The following is a 17,548-nucleotide window of genomic DNA, read 5'->3' as shown; positions in this document are numbered from 1 at the left end:
AATATCTTGGAATGACATAAAATCAAAATGGTTCAATGAAATGTGTGGAGCATCGATCTTGGTAAATGTAGTAGTGTGCGATGCACGGACATTATGCGTTGTTTTATAATGAAGCGTCAAAAAATTATTTGTATAAATAGTAAATTAATAATTGAAACAATAGATGTTATCAAAATAATATTAGCAATAAAACTTAATTAAAAATATTAACAATATGAATTATATTTGTAATTGCATTTCAAACAATTTATTTGTAGTGTTTCGTAAATATCATGCAAAGTCCCACTACAGAAATATCACAAATTAGACAATAAGAATGCTAAGAAAAAAAAATAAATATTGAATATTAAAAGGGAAAGAAATGAAGAAATAAGGATGAGAAAGAGGGTTGAGTAGAAGGGTTATACAATGACTATGATAAAGTGTTAAAATAGAATATACTTGCAAAATCAACAATATAGTCTCACTCGTTAAATACAAAGAAAAAGAAAGATACAATAAAATCATTTAATTTCAGAAACATATCATTCTTCTACAACACTAATAACCCTTCCAAATAGAAATTTCACATGCCCATATATGTATGAGGAGGGATATAAGACATATATATTATAAAATAATTAATTCACAAAACCGTTTTTATTATAGTGGGAATGTCAATCAAAAGGTTTGGCACTAAAAAAATATTAAAAGAGGTGAATACTTATTATCTAACTCTTGATTTATCCACAAAAAGAAATGATCTAAAGGCTATGATTGATTGATACAATTAGGGTTAGGATTAGTGGTAGGAGAACTATCTAGGATTTATATATATAGATAAGAGATTCTCTTCATTCACGCAGTCGGGACAATAGTAGTCGTTCGATCAAGCTCGGACTATCCAAATTCAAGTTCGGTATTTTGAATTATAAAATAGAAATCTGCAGTTTCTTTTACTGCTTGATATTAGATAGTCGACGTTATAAAAATGAGAAATTTTCATGTTAGGAAGATGTTTTCCTCAAAATTCTCATTTTATAACGTCTACTACTTAATTAGCATACATAATCCGCTACTTAACTAGCTTACGTTTAATATCTTGAAATTTTTATGTTATGGGGTGTTTTTTTTTTTTTCTTCTCAAATTTTTCATTTTTATAACGTCCGCTACTTAAGTAGCAGACAAATCCATTACTTAGCAGCTGACGTTTATAACCTTGAATTTCATGTAGAGTGTTTTTTCCCTCAAATTTCTCATTTTTATAACATCCGTTATTTAAGTAGTGAAAGAGTAAAAATGAAAACTCGTAGGACGTGAGAGAAATTGCTAAGCTAACAAAATAAAATCTCTTTGTCTAGACTGGAATATGTTAGAACAATTGATTTATGGGCTGTGTTGATTGATATTATTATTTAATGAAATGTATTTTTCTTTATCTACCAAAAGTAATGTATTTTTCTTTCAAAAAAAATCAACCAAATGCATAGCAAGTACATTATAAGTTGCTTACTTATCAAAATTCATTAAATCCCAACAACTGCACTTAGCTAGCATTGTCTTGCGCTGCACTCATCACAGTAAGTGAAGCCATCTAGTTCATATACATGCTTTGTATATGCAACCGATGTCTGTTATAGTTGGTAAAACTTATGATCTTTCCGATAAATTGATCTCTCATCCTGTAAAAAGTACACAACATCTTATCATTTATATTTTACATAAAGATTTACTTATTTTATTTTAAGTAATGTTTTAGAAAACCAGCTAAATATATCATCAGTAATAAAAGTGAGCACAAGATGTAAAAATAAGACACAGAATGAATATGTACCCGTCTTTGTAATGCTCTCCTTTCAAGTTGGAAATATCAATCAAAGCTTGTTTCCATTCCATTATTGTCTTAGAATCTTTTCCTAACTCCTTTTCATGTTCGGCTATAGCTTCACCGTACCTCCCTTTTAGATGCCTTATGTCTGTTGGTTCCACTTCATAAAAAATTGGCAAAACCAATAGTTTCTTCCTCTTCCGACAATCAAGAATCTTGATAAGTTCTTTAAGACACCATTTAGAGTCTGCAAAATTTTTAGACAAAACAACAATTGCAAACCTTGATTCTTCGATGGCTTCAAGAAGTTCCTCAATTGGGGCACCACCCTGCAATGATTGATCATCTTTGAAGGTTTGGAATCCCTCCTTACACAAAGCATCATAAAGATTTTTTGTGAAAATCTCCCGAGTATCGTTTCCTCTAAAGCTGATAAAAATTTGGTACCGCGCTGTTGAGTGGCTTAGACTAACTAATGATTCTTCCCACTTCCCAATGGACATATTTTTCAAGGAAGATGCCACCTTTTCAACCAATCCAGGTAAGCCATTGCATTTAAAAGCAACTTTTTGTGCCACTTCAAATAGAACAGATTGGGAGTTAACACCAGAAATCTTTTGTAGCAATGTCAAAGCTTCATCATTAGATAAGGGATTCAGAGAAATTGAATGGTCACATCTCATGAGGACACAATCTGCTTCATCGCGTGTGGTTAAAAGAACCTTACATTGTTTGCTATTATAAGGAATGCCTAATTCTTGTGGTTGAGACTTGGTCGGAAAATCATCCAAGATGACTAGAGTAGTTTTGTCCTTCCTCTCTAGTGTCAAAATTATTTTCATGATTCTTGCAGCATCAGTGTCATGTTTTTCAAACACGTTCAACATCTTAGCAAATTCTTGTTGAATGCTCTTGGTGTCTTGATTCTCAGACACGGGAAGAAATATAACTTTAGGAAAATCCTTTTCATACTCTTCTATCATAGCCTTCAGTAATGTTGTTTTACCCGAGCCCCTCTTTCCATACAATCCAAGTACATAGCAGTTATCATCTTTTAGTGCTTCTATAAGGTTTTGTGAAGCTTCAATTGTAGATTTGAAATAATATCCGAAGTTTCCGGAAGGGAAGGAGTGTAAACTTGGGGCTGGTACAGGATGACAAGTACCTTCGAGTGCATCCAAGTGTTGATTTGGAGTATCTTTGGTAGAATTGTGCTTTTCCTCATCCTGCACCATATTCTCCTTGGAATTTTTAGCAACATTCTTCTTCTTGTGCTCCCCATCCTCAACCTTGTACTTCTCCGCCTCCTGCACCATCTTCTCAATCTCCTCCTTTGAAAGTCTGCCTTTGTCATTGGTGATAGTGATGTTGTTCTTTTGCCCAGTAGTTTTGTCCTCGGCAGAGACATTTACGATACCATTAGCATTAATGTCAAAACAAACATTGATCTGAGGAACACCCCTTGGAGCAGGAGGAATGCCAGAGAGCTCGAATGTACCCAACAAGTTATTGTCCTTGGTCAAGCCTCTCTCACCCTCGTACACTTGGATAAGGACACTAGATTGGTTGTCTAAGTAGGTTGAGAAAACTTTATGCTTTACGGTTGGGATTGTAGTGTTCCTTGGAATGAGGGCAGTCATGACTCCACCAGCAGTTTCCAAACCAAGTGAAAGGGGATTGACATCCAACAACAAAAGATCCGCAACCACCTCATCTCCATTAATCAGGATAGCAGCCATAATAGCAGCTCCATAAGCAACAGCCTCGTCAGGGTTGATGCTCTTGCAAAGCTCCTTCCCGTTGAAGAAATCCTGCAACAATGACTGCACCATGGGAATCCTAGTAGACCCACCAACAAGAACAACATCATGGACACTGCTCTTGTCCATGTTTGCATCCCTCAAACAATTCTCAACAAGCTCCATGCACCTCATGAAAAGGTCCATGTTGAGCTCTTCAAACCTGTCACGAGTAATTGTGGTATAGAAGTCAACACCTTCATACAATGAGTCAATCTCAATGGTTGTCTGTTTGGTGGATGAGAGACTCCTCTTTGCCTTTTCACATTCACTCCTCAACCTTCTTAAAGCCCTCGGGTTGCCACTAATATCCTTCTTGTGCTTCCTCTTGAACTCCTCAACAAAATGGTTAACAACAATGTTATCAAAGTCTTCACCTCCAAGATGGGTGTCTCTGCAGTGGCATTAACTTCAAAGAGACCGGCTTCAATGGTTAAAAGAGTGACATCAAAAGTACCGCCACCAAGATCAAAAACCAACACCTTACAATCACCATCGGTGGACTTCTTGTCAAGCCCATAGGCAAAGGCAGCAGCGGTGGGTTCGTTGATGATACGCTCGGCATTAAGGCCCGCAATGAGTGCAGCATCCTTCGTGGCCTGGCGCTGGGAGTTGTTGAAGTATGCTGGGACGGTAACAAGGACATTCTCCACGTTGTAACCAAGATAAGCCTCGGAAATCTTACGCATCTTCCATAGGACCATGGAGGAAATCTCCTCAGCAGCGAACTGCTTCTCCTCATTCTTGTAGTTAACAACAATCATGGGCTTGTCACAAGGACCAGAAATGACCTTGAATGGCCATAGCTTCATGTCACTTTGAACATGAGCATCAGAGAATCTCCTTCCAATCAGACGCTTCGCACCTACAACCACAAATTAATTCAATTAACCAATAAGCAAACTAACTCAATAAAGCATATCCTGTTTTATTGAAATCAAGACAACAAGTAACTCCATAGATTCATCAAACACAGATTTGGAGGATAATCAACTTCCCGATAACAAAACAACCAAAATAATAATGAAGCTAAACAAAAGTTGAATAGAATCAGTATTTTAGAAACAATGCCAGTACTATAGTAAAAATTGTAAATAACAGATTATGATATGACAAAGCTATAAGTCTATGAAATTTGGACATGATGTGAAATTTAAAACAAACGCTAAATAAGGATGGTGAGGCTACCAAAGATGGTGTTGGTGGGGTTCCTGGTGACCTGGCTCATGGCGGCCTCACCGATCAAGCGCTCAGAATCTGTGAAAGCGACGCAAGAGGGGGTGGTCCGGTTGCCATGTTCGTTGGTGATGATTTCTACACGGCCATGCCGCCAAACTCCAACGCAGGAGTAGGTGGTGCCGAGGTCGATTCCAACAGCGAGGGCCTCTCCATTTCCAGCCATCAATGTCTCAGAGAGAAGACCAAAGGAATGGTTATTGTGTTCAAATAAAGCAAGCTTTTGAGTTGAAATATAAATCTGCTACTCGTAGCTTGACTACAAGAATAGATTACTAGTTATATTATAAAATTCTAAATGAAACATGGTTTGCCAGCATGATCACGTTACATAGTTGAAATTTGTTTCTAATATTATACTGTCAACTAAGTATCTAAATAAACAATTTTTATTGTTTTGGTCATTCTTCATTGTTTTTGTCAATTATGTAAAGAGTTTTATACAAACCCTTTGAAATTTGGTTCTAATATTATACTGTCAACTAAGTATCTAAATAAACAATTTTATTGTTTTGGTCAACTATGTAAAGAGTTTTATACAAACTCAGAAGCACGGGTAAAACAACGTCGGGGTGGAGTAAACCACCAAGTGGAGTATTCAAATGTAACGTCGATGCAGCGCGCTATGTCGAACAAAATATTTTTTGTATTGGAGCTTGCATTCGTGATGAGCATGGAAGGTTTGTGAGAGCATTTATACAGCGTTTTGATGGAGTACCAGAGATTCATGAAGCTGAAGCAATTGGCATCTTGGAAACTATGAAGTGGATGCAAAGCATGAACATATACAACTTCCAGCTTGAAACAGATTGTATGAATGTGGTACAACATTTGAATAGTAAGCCTCAAGATGATAAAGAAGATGACATTATTATTAAAAAATTGTCGTCGCTTAGTTTGTATGAATGACAATTGTAAGGTCAATTATGTTAGGAGACAAGTCATGACTTAACTCATGACTTAACTCATGCAGCTCGTTTTAATGTTAGTCATCAAGTCTTCGATTATTGTCCTCCCTGTATTAAAATTACAATCATGAATGAAATGCACTAAGTGTGCGTTTGTCAAAAAAAAAAAGCTCAAAATGCTCAAATCCAAACCAATCGAAATAAAAACTGTAAACGGATAAAAAAAAAACCAAAAATTATAAAAGACCGAATATTTTTTATGTGTTTTGATATCCTTTTGTGAAAACTGCTAGATCGGATCAGATCGAATTTCAGAATGATTTTTCAAAACCGAACCAAAGCGCATACATATATTTTAGTATTTATTTATATTTTTATTAGTACGAATATTTATTGCATTAACCTATTTTTTGTTCATTTTAAATTTTGTTAATACTATTTGTTAGTTTAAATTAATCAATTTTTTACTTTTTGATACGTTTCAAATTTAATTGATAATTGTAATTCTAAAATATTAATATTTAATATATTATGTTATATTTTACATCAAACTTAATATTTATTTCGTCAAAAAAGTCAAACTATTATTTTGTAGTTCTTTTTTATAATATTAATATTTAATAAAAAAAATTATATTGTAATTTATAATTTTTATTTAAAAACAAGCCGAACTACGAATAAATTTTGTTTTTAAATCGGATAAATTTTTGCCTCAAAACCGACCGATTCAAACTAAAACCGGGAGCCCCCCTTTAGCATACTCTCTGTTTGTGTGTTTAGAGTAATGTATGTTTTAGCATCTTATGTAGTTTACATATGGATTGCTCATCAAATAGTCTGGACATGGATCAAAGAATATTTATTGGAAATTTCACTGCATTAAATAAACTCCAACATTTTGGTGTTGAAAACAATCAAATGTTCATTCGGATCTGTCTTGTGAGTCTAGAACTAAGGCTTTGAGATTATCGAGGATAACTAGGGCAGCGATCTCATCTGAGAATGGTTTGACCACAACATCTCTAAGATGTTCTTCTTTCCTCCTTTGTTGTTCAGGAATCAATTCCATCAGAATTGACCACGGCGTCACATGAATGGATGTAGAAACTGCACGGGACAATATAGCTTTCACCCTTCGTCTGTGCATATGAACTTAGCATTAAAATTTAACTAGCTAATTATTTTCTCATCTCGCACATTACATAACCTATATCTCCAAGAGAAAAGAAATGCATTCATAATTACCAGGGGAGGAAAGAAATCATTAGCTTCTCGACGAGACACCAAATCCACCAGAAGCAGTGAGTCTTGCAGAACATGTGGGGTGTTGTTGACTTCATCAGTTAACAGTTATGAATAACATAACTGACATAACCACCATATATTAGCTATCTAAGAAAATCAAGAAACCGATTAAACATCAGTTAACAGATATCACACTTCATGTATGTAAAAGCTACTAGCAAGTTGCAAAAACAAAACAAAAAATAGTACCATATGCTGAGTAAGAAGACATAACAATGATGTATGCTGAAGCTCTCTTGATTGAGTACCATAATGGAAATGTACTATCCGATGCTTTGTAGGGTACATGATAACGAGAAGTATAAGGCTTGAATGGTCTAGTTTCTCCCTGCACGAAAAGAAAAACTCTAGTTTTAAATAAAATTATTACAGCCTCTACCATAAAAATGAAATGTATAAATATCAGAGAAAGAACCCTTCCAAAGAAATAAAGCAATTCCTCAGGTATTTAAGACATACAAGTTACGGAACGAAATCAAGTTCATGATTCCCTGCAGTCCAAATCCAAGGGTAATAGGCAGCAATTCTCTCTATGAATCTTCCCCAAGCATCCCACCTGGTGTTGTCGTGAAATGGATAGTCATCCACATAAGAGAAATCCCCAGCATACAGTATTGTCTGGCCTTTCACTAGGCTTTTATCATAATGGGTAAGCGTCATGTTGGAATTATAAGTTTGGCCTCGATCCCCTACACAATAATGACATGGTTGAAAGAGTATTTAAGATTCCTATATGCAGATCCACAAAACATGATAACATCCACCAATTTGAAATCGAAAACTAGAAAACCGTATTTGAAATTTCACCTTAAGAGATGGAAGAATATGAAGTGACAGAGAGGAACCAGCGAGCAAAAGTGAGGTGCAGGGAGAGTACGAGAATGCCACCACCACCACACTACTCATCCACCAAACTCATGGGAGCATCTTCAGACAACAACATTCCTTCCATTAAATCCATCATCCAAAAATAGTGTAGTGGTCTACCAACATTAATTCTTTAATGGCTCCAAGAAGTTCCTCAATTTGTAACCTGTTCCGTCTTGTGTTGCACTCATTGCAAGAGAAGCTGAAATCTCTCGTCTAGTTCATATACATGCTTTGTATATGCAAGCGATGTCTGTGATCGCAGGCAAAATTGACGATCTTATCAATAAATTGATCTCTGGTCCTGACAAAGCATATAAAAAAAATTCAATTCATGATACGTTCAAATTTCATTTTCTTTCTTTCACTAGCAATCCATTTCATAAACTTATATAAAACTAACCTTGATTGAATATTCTTCACAAAAAATATATGATATCACACAAGATACTAAACTGCATTGAAGCAAGAAGTATTTTTGTTTGATATTTCGAAGTTTAAAAGTAAAACTTTAACATCACACAACATAGCAGCATGTGTGACAAAACTCTTTGTTAACAAATTACAAAGTCACATTTAATAAGATAGTTAAAATATAAAAAAATGAGGTAACAGATCATATTATTAAGAGGTTGTACTAGTAGATGAGTCACCATTTATGAAATTTAACTAAGAAGGATGTATTTGGGTAAAAGATTTTAGTGGATTAATGTATTAAACTATTAATTGACAGGATTTTACAATAATTTAGTGTAATTACAGAAACACATAAAGCCTAACTAATAGTAAATAAGTAATTTAGTGTAATTACAGAAACACATAAAGCCTAACTAGTAGTAAATAAGTGTCAGATTTTATATTGGGTCTAACTCAACCTTACAAAACCGGCTTGTAAGGTGAGGACTTGCTTATAAACACTACACAGGCCATATCTCTTAGCAATGTGGGACTAAATCCACCCCTTCACACCCAACACAATGAAGGTGTTGGAGGCTGCAATGAAGGCAACTCAAATGCCGCAATTAGGCAAATGGGGGCGGACCGCAATGAAGGCGGAATATCCAACAATAAGTAAACTACTTACCAGTCATGAGGCTTTTCAAATCCCGTCAGCGTACAAATATCATATAAAGCCTTCTTCCATGTTGTAACTATATATGAATCTTTTCCTTTGTTTACATGTTTGGCCATGGCATCAGCATAACTATTTCGTACATGCCTTACGTCTGTGGGCGGTACTTCATAAAAGATTGGCAAAACTAGTAGGTTCTTACTTTCCTTATCCTTACACTCAAGTATTTTGACCAGTTCTTTGAGACACCAATCAGAGTCTGCATAATTTTTGGATAAAATAACAATTGCAAATCTCGATTCTTCAATGTCGTCAAGAAGTTTCTCAATTGGGACCCCACCCTCCAATGATTCATCATCTTTGAAGGTCATGAACCCCTTCTCGCACAAAGCATAATGGAGGGGGTTTGTAAAAACATGTCGCGTATCAGCTCCTCTAAAACTGATAAAAATCTGGTAGCGGGCAGTTAAGTGGCTTAGACTGACTAATGATTCTTTCCAATTTTCCAAGGATTTATTTTTCAAGGAAGTTGCCACCTTTTCAATAAATCCAGGTAAGCCATTGCATTTAGAAGCAACTTCCCGTGCCACGTCAAATAGAACAGATTGAGAGTTAACACCAGAAAGTTTTTGTAGCAGTGTCAAAGCTTCCTCATTAGATAAGGGATCCACAGAAATAGAATGGTCACATCTCATCAAGACACAGTCTGCCTCATCACGTGTGATTAAAAGAACCTTGCATTGTCTGCTATTAAAAGGAATACCTAATGCCTGCGGTTGAGACTTTGTCGGAAAATTATCCAAAATGACCAGAATAGTCCTATCCTTCCTTTCTAATGCCGTAATTATTTTCATTGCTCTCATGCCATCATTGTCATCTCTTTCAAAATGCACATTCAGCGAGCTAGCAATTCCCTCCTGAATGCTCTTGGCATCTTGGTTATTGGAAACTGTGGGAAATATAACTCTATGAAAAATCTTTTCATACTCATTTGTCTCAGCTTTCACTAATGATGTTTTACCAGAGCCCTTCTTTCCATGCAATCCAATTACATAGTACTTATCATCTTTTAGTGCCTCTATAATTTTCTGTGAAGCCTTTTTTGTAGAGTTGAAATAATACCCAAAGTTTCCAGAAGGGAAGGGGTGTAAACTTGGGGTTGGTAATGTAACCTGATGGCAAGTATGATGTTCTACTTGCCCCTCCAAGCGTAGGTATGGAGAATCTTTTGTAGAATCGTACTTCTCCGCCTCCTGCATCACATTCTCCAACGCATACTTGGCATTGACCTTCTTGTGTTCCTCATCTTCAGACTTCTTCGCCTCCTGCACCATCTTCTCAATCTCCTCCTTCGAGAGCCTGCCCTTGTCATTGGTGATAGTGATCTTGTTCTTCTTCCCTGTAGTCTTGTCCTCGGCAGAGACATCCAAGATACCATTGGCATCAATTTGAAAGCAAACATTGATCTTAGGAACACCCCTTGGAGCAAGAGGAATACCACAAAGCTCGAATTTACCCAACAAGTTATTTTCCATGCTCCTACTTCTTTCACCCTCGTACACCTTGATGGACACACTAGGCTGGTTATCTGAGAAGGTTGAGAAAATCTGCTCCTTCCTGGCCGGAATGGTACAGTTGTTTGGAATCAGGACAGTCATGACACCACCAGCAGTTTCCACACCAAGTGAAAGGGGAGTGACATCCAGCAACACAAGATCCTTAATCTCCTTATTGTCCTCAAAACTCAATTTAGCAGCCTGAATAGTTGCTCCATAAGCAACGGCCTCATCCGGGTTGATGCTCTTGCAGAGCTTCTTTCCGTTGAAGAAACCCTGCAACAGTGACTGCACCTTGGGGATCCTAGTAGACCCACCAACAAGAACAACATCATGGACACTCCCCTTGTCCATCTCAGCATCATTCAAACACTTGTCAACAGTCTCCATGCACTTGCTAAAGAGGTCCATGTTGAGTTCTTCAAACTTGTCACGAGTGATTGTGGTGTACAAGTCAACACCTTCATACAATGAGTCGATTGCAATGGTGGTCTGTTTGGTGGATGAGAGAGTCCTCTTTGCCTTTTCACATGCGTTCCTCAACCTTCTCAACGCCCTCGGGTTCCCACTAATGTCCTTCTTGTGCTTTCTCTTGAACTCCTCAACAAAATGGTTAACCATCCTATTATCAAAGTCCTCACCTCCAAGATGGGTGTCTCCGGCAGTGGCCTTAACATCAAAGACACTGGAGTCAATGGTTAGAAGAGAGACATCAAAAGTACCACCACCAAGATCAAAAATCAGCACATCCTTCTCATCAACATCATCATCAACGATGCCTCCCAATCCCATGTCAAGGCCATAGGCAAGGGCAGCAGCAGTGGGTTCGTTGATAATACGAATAACATCAAGTCCCGCAATAACTCCAGCATCCTTAGTAGCCTGGCGCTGAGAGTCATTGAAGTACGCCGGGACAGTGACAACAGCTCTTTTGACAGTGCAGCCAACGTAAGCCTCAGCAGTCTGACGCATCTTGATAAGGACCATAGAGGAAATCTCCTCAGCAGTGAAGTGCTTCTCCTCATTCTTGTAGTTAACAACAATCATTGGCTTGTCTCCAGTACCACCAATAACCTTGAATGGCCATAGCTTAATGTCACTCTTAACAGTAGCATCAGAGAATCTCCTTCCAATCAAACGCTTCGCATCTATAATTAAGCACAAATCAATTCAATCAATTAATTAAGCAATAAGTGTATCGAAATCAACATAGCAAATGTCTCCAACAGAACAGCCAATATCTGATCGGGAGGGGCTGTACCACTCGATGTCAGAACTGACCCCGAAACAGATTAAACTTGTGGCGGAAAAAAAAAAAAAAAAGAACAGCCAATATCAGAAGCTAAAGAAAAGTTTACCGAAGACGGTGTTGAGGGGGTTCCAGGTGACTTGATCCTTTGCGGCGTCGCCGATGAAGCGGTCGGAATCAGTGAAAGCGACGTAAGAGGGGGTGGTCCGGTTGCCCTGATCATTGGGGATGATATGGACAGCGTCGTTCTGCCATACTCCGACGCAGGAGTAGGTGGTGCCGAGGTCGATTCCGATGGTGGGACTGTCGTCTCCTTTTCCGGTGGTGGCCATGGAAATGTGAGTGAGGAAGTAAAGAGAAAAGAATGAAGCTTTTGACTTTGGAGGTTGGAAGCTAAGCTTATTCTGTTACTCTCAGCTGCTCTCAACAGATTCGTCACTTCAGAAGTCATCATCGCTGTTTATTTTTTTTTTTTGAAAAAGAAGTCATCACTGTTGAAATCACATCACATGGGTTAGTTTTGGTCGTCTTCAATTCAATAAATAAATACCTTTTGCTTTTTACATGCAAAAAAGTGTTCACACTTTTCTTTCTTATTGATTGATCTCGGATTAAATTAAATAATAACAGTAATCTTAAATGTTATCGGCTAAAAAAATTACAGGAATGTTATTTAAACACACTTATTTAACAAGTTTCAAAAACACACTTGTTTAACAAATATACATTTTTTTTTTAATATTATTTACATGTCTCGGATTCTATGCTTGTGAGTTGAGACCGAGATATGTGTTCAATACTATATGGTATATCAACATTTCATTGATCAATAGGTGTTCAATACAATATCATATATCAACCAAAATATAGAGACTAGCTAAATATGTGGCTGGTTTAGCTAAACTATGAGCAATCTCATTGACTTGTCACCTAAACCTAATACACGGAGATGTCAATTTTTTGTTCCAGGTCTCAGAGTAGGGGACTTCAATTTGGTTGTTTACTATAATATTTTATCAGGGTCAAACCAATATTTTGGTCATGAAAGTGTAACTCATGATAAGTTATCCCTAACTCAAATTAATCTCTAAAAAATATAACTCAGTTAGTCTATAACTCTTAATCTCTGACACAAATCAAGACATAATTAAATTTTAGTCTCTAAAAAGTGTAACACATTGTCATATTGATCTCTTACTCAAACCAAATCGATTAAATCTATCTTTAAGTCGCTTAAACAAAAACAACCATCTCCCAAGTGATTGTAGGAGTCAGCAATAACATCAACTTTCCTTTTAAAAACCACCCTTTTTTTCACTCTTAACTATTAGTCTTTACCCCTCATAGATTCTTCCCTAAAAGGGTGTATTTCCACAAAACATTTGCATTCCACACCATTTATTTCTCAGCAAAATCAACTTAAAAAGAAAAAAGAAACAATGCATAAACTTTGCACATAAAATTGAAAGCAATCCCAACTATGCATAATTTCAACTGAAAAAAGAGAAGAAAAAAAACTTGCACATATTTTGAGTTGACTTAATTATCCATATATAGATACATATTTATGGCAGGTTTTCACCCATATATGAGTATGATTATAAACCCTTCTTTTTCTTGCACATTCCTCATCAGTGGTATTGCTTCTGGTAGCACCAACATTATTACTATTACTACAACCATTGCTGTTGCCACTTCCAGAACACTACTAGTAGTACGTCACAGATGAGCGAGAAGCAGGTCAGCAAGATATGGAATAAGCTACCTCAAAGACTACTTGATCATATCATAGACACTGAACTTCATAAATCATAAGAGAATATTTTACAAGGACTAAAAATATATTTACTTTTAATATCTCTTAATACAACATTGGAGAATCAGAAGGGGTGTGAGAAGTAAGTTTTCTGTATTGTTCAGAGTAATAGTCAATAGTACAACCTGGTTTTAGATTAGCAATTTCATGAAATATTGCGATGATCATGGTAACATGGTTAAGTGTCGATAAATCATAACAATGCACAATGTAGCAGTACATCACTGGTAAACAAGGTAACAAACAACTAAATAAAATGAGCCAACTTATGTACTTTGGTCATGCACTTTGGTAAGTAAACAAAACTTGCATATCAAAAGTTAATACTAATGTCTAAAAATTATTTTTCCTCCTTTTTCTCACTGTATATGCGAGACTCTCATGGCAACATAGGCAACAAAAAATAAACTAAGATAACAACTGAAACAATTTATCATCCTGATCACTTGGAAAGTGAATGCATCTTTTACCAACCAAGAAGCAAAACCTTTAATAGAGCCATCCGAATATATAGACCATTTTTCGCCTGCCTAAAGTAAGCTGCTCTTGGATCACTATCGACTTCCACCTCGATCTGCATCAAATTAAAGCAACCAATTTAGTTTTTATTTCATCTTAACACTTATGTTCATTATGACGAATTCAGATTTCCAGCAGTCAGAGATTCTCTTCATTCATGCAGTCAGGACAATAGTGGTCGTTCGATCAAAATCGGATGGTCCAAATTCAAGTTCGGTATTTCGAATTATAAAATAAAAATCTGCATTTTCTTTTACTGATTGATATTGATTTAATGACCACTGATGTGCTGACTTCAAGAATGTGTGATCCCCTAACTGAAGGAATCCCAATTCCATAATGACTGACTATGAAAGTAAATATATCTCATGACATGGTTGAATGTACTTACTTCGTCGAGTCTTGGAAGAGGGTGCATTACTACAGCATGATTTTGCATCACCTTTAGAACATCTTTATTAACAATATACTTGCCTCTTGCTTCTTCGTACAGGTTAATATTCTCTCCAAATCTTTCTTTCTGAATGCGAGTTTGATAAACCACGTCACATTTAGAAGCCACTTCCAACAAATCAGAACTTTCTTCCCACTCCACTCCTTTTGATGTCAGATACTCTTTTATGTCATCCTATAAAAGAAAAAAATCCATAGCACATCATGTTCAGTAATGTCACTAACATTTTAATATCATGTCCATGATACCATAACTAAGTATTTGCTACAATTACCTTCATTTTAACCACATTAGGAGATACAAAATAGAATTTTACATCACGGTACTTGGCAAGTAAGTATGCAAGTGAGCGAACTGTCCTCCCATTAGCGAGGTCTCCGACAAGCCCAACTTTAATTCCATCCAATTTTCCTATCTCTCTTTCAATGGTATAAACGTCCAACAACGCCTGAGAAGTTTGAACAAGCAAGAGTTTGAACATAATAATACAATCCATTTGCTTTTTAGGAGGTAGAAATGACACTAAAATATTTGGTAGAAGGCCTTTATTAAATAGACAGAACTTAAATGATTTACAAAATACACAAGAAGTTACATGAGATTTTAACTTAAAAGTTTAGCCTAAAATATTCTTACAGCTATAGCATGCTATATACAGATAACAAACATGACAAACATGCGACAAACTAATAATAATTACAGCCAGACCTAGTAATTAGCCTAATAAATGTTTGATCCGACATTAACAAATAAAATGCAAATATATCGCACAACAAATAAAATAACAAAAGGCAGCTTGTAAAGTAATGTCACGAATGAAGATGAAGTGGTGCAAATTCTACAGTTTTAAGTCCTCGTCATATATCTAGAGTAGACACATGATTTGCGGGAAAGAGTATCAACCTATGTTCCCATCTGATTGACTTGCTTTGTGAAGCATTGGATTTTGCAGCACCAAACTGTATAACGGTAAATTTGTTCATACCTGGCTGGGATGCTGTCCTGGGCCATCCCCTGCATTGATTACTGGAATGTTAGCAGTTGCTGCAGCTCTTCTCGCTGCACCACTTTCAAAGTGCCGCAATACAATTATATCAGAGTAACCTTCAACCGTTCTTATAGTATCTGCAATAAGCAAAGTTATATCAAAATTCAGGGAAAAAAATTAAGTCCACAATGAACAATTTTTTTTTCCTCAAATAAAAGGGCATTGTCACCTTCGAGTGTCTCTCCTTTAGATGCAGATGAAAACTCCCTAGCATTTTCAGTTGTGAGAACATCACCACCTAATCTTTTCATAGCAGACTCAAACGAAAGCCTAGTTCTAGTCGAAGGCTCATAAAACAAAGTAGCCATGAGATAACCCTTAAGCATTTGACTCCCGGACGAGTTGTTCCTAATATTCTCCATACTCCTAGCAACTTCAAATATAGCACTAAGAGTTTCTCTATCAAATTGTTGAGCTTCAATCACATCATCAAATTGAAACTTTTGCCCAACAGAAAATGAAGGCACACTCTCAACATGAAGAGCACTTGCCCGACACAAAAGTTTTGATTTTTCCGAAACTCCAAACAGCCCACATGACAAAATCGACTTCGAACAACTCATTGGCCGGTTTAACAAACAACATGCAGAGGCTTTTGAAGCCATCTTTGGATTAGAAACTCCCACATTCATAGAGCATGAGAATAACATAGAAGCAGCCGTCATTGTATTTTTGTTCTATACAAAGTAGCTACAATACACAAAACAACAAAAAATCATTTTTCCTATAAATTACAAAGTCCTTCATAAATAAATTACATAGAAACATACCAAAAACAATGAATTCAATACTCAAAATCAGAAGGGCATGAAAGTAACATGATAACATTCTTTTATTATTTATGAAGCACGAACACATACATGTTGACACCGATAATAATTTGAGAAAATGACGCAATTCAATGTAATTATAAGTGTTGGTGTCGTGATACCAGGACAAGCCTAATCTAAGGAGTGTCTGCTTTATAGTTATTACTTAAAACTAAAACCAGATCCAAAAATATTTGTTCATGAAGAAATGAATATTGGTATAGCAACATGAGTAATATTGAATTTCACGTTAGAATCAAAACACGGTTTAAAAGAGGAATCTGTGAATAACATGAGATTAGCATATATGATTCTATGTAACAGAGATGAAATAAGAATAAAAAAATTTTGAGAAGAAAATAGTGTACCTGCGAGAAGGTGGTATTTTGAAGAGAAGAGACAAAGGCAACGGCTTGAAAACAACGTTTTCACTACTGTGTTTGTTCTGTCTGAGATGTTCCAAACAGAAGATGAAACTAAATCTTTGTTTTTGCTTAAAACGGCAACTCCAAATGTTATGTTGGGCCTGTCGGGTCGAGTCTGGATCCACTCAATTTTCTTATTCTCCTTTTTTTTTCAGTTGTCTTAATAGATGGCTGCCATGTGGCAATTAAATGTTTCAATGGTCCAGATTAAAATTGTAACTAAAACCTACGAACAGTACTTTACCTTCTTCTCTCACCGAATGAACAGTAAACTTACCAGATGAGGCTTGATCGCCGACGGCCTCTTCCCAGCTATAGCATTTTATTTTACTTTTTTAGAATGGTTTTAGTCCAAAATAAATAAATAAATTATTTAAATGTAGTTTTATATTTCTATTGACACCACTATAATATGAGATTTTAAAGAAATGATGATGACATTATACTCTCTATGAGGGAGAAAAGTAAGATGGAGAAATATAAACAATAGAAATAGTAGTCTAAAGTAGTGGTTAGATACAAGAAGTCATTTTCGTATTAATTTAGATTTAGATGTATCATTTTATATTTCATATGGAGAATGGTCTTTAGTCGAAAATAAATAAATGATTTAAATGTAGTTTTATCCTTTTTTTTGTCTAGTGTTAGTGAATAAAACCATTGTAACATTTGGGCAA

At 36.0% G+C, this 17,548-nt stretch overlaps 1 protein-coding gene and 1 pseudogene across 1 annotated transcript; both read right to left on the bottom strand.

Moving 5' to 3' along the window:
* Positions 1 to 1,414: 1,414 nt before the first annotated feature.
* LOC123920401 lies at positions 1,415 to 12,232 on the bottom strand (annotated as a pseudogene).
* Positions 12,233 to 13,786: 1,554 nt separating this feature from the next.
* Positions 13,787 to 17,200, bottom strand: LOC123920399 (aspartate carbamoyltransferase 1, chloroplastic). The gene is made up of 6 exons (XM_045972661.1): positions 16,815 to 17,200; positions 15,807 to 16,327; positions 15,575 to 15,714; positions 14,864 to 15,037; positions 14,527 to 14,763; positions 13,787 to 14,190 (listed from the first exon to the last, which is right to left on the bottom strand). Exons 2-6 carry the CDS (start codon positions 16,300 to 16,302, stop codon positions 14,083 to 14,085), a joined length of 1,155 nt encoding a protein of 384 aa, XP_045828617.1. The 5' UTR covers positions 16,303 to 16,327; positions 16,815 to 17,200; the 3' UTR covers positions 13,787 to 14,082.
* Positions 17,201 to 17,548: the final 348 nt, after the last annotated feature.

The sequence above is a fragment of the Trifolium pratense genome, linkage group LG4, assembly GCF_020283565.1.
Source record: "Trifolium pratense cultivar HEN17-A07 linkage group LG4, ARS_RC_1.1, whole genome shotgun sequence".
NCBI classification, from domain to species: domain Eukaryota; kingdom Viridiplantae; phylum Streptophyta; class Magnoliopsida; order Fabales; family Fabaceae; genus Trifolium; species Trifolium pratense.
Note: the sequence above shows the minus strand (reverse complement) of the source record. Positions and strands in the feature narration are given on the sequence as shown.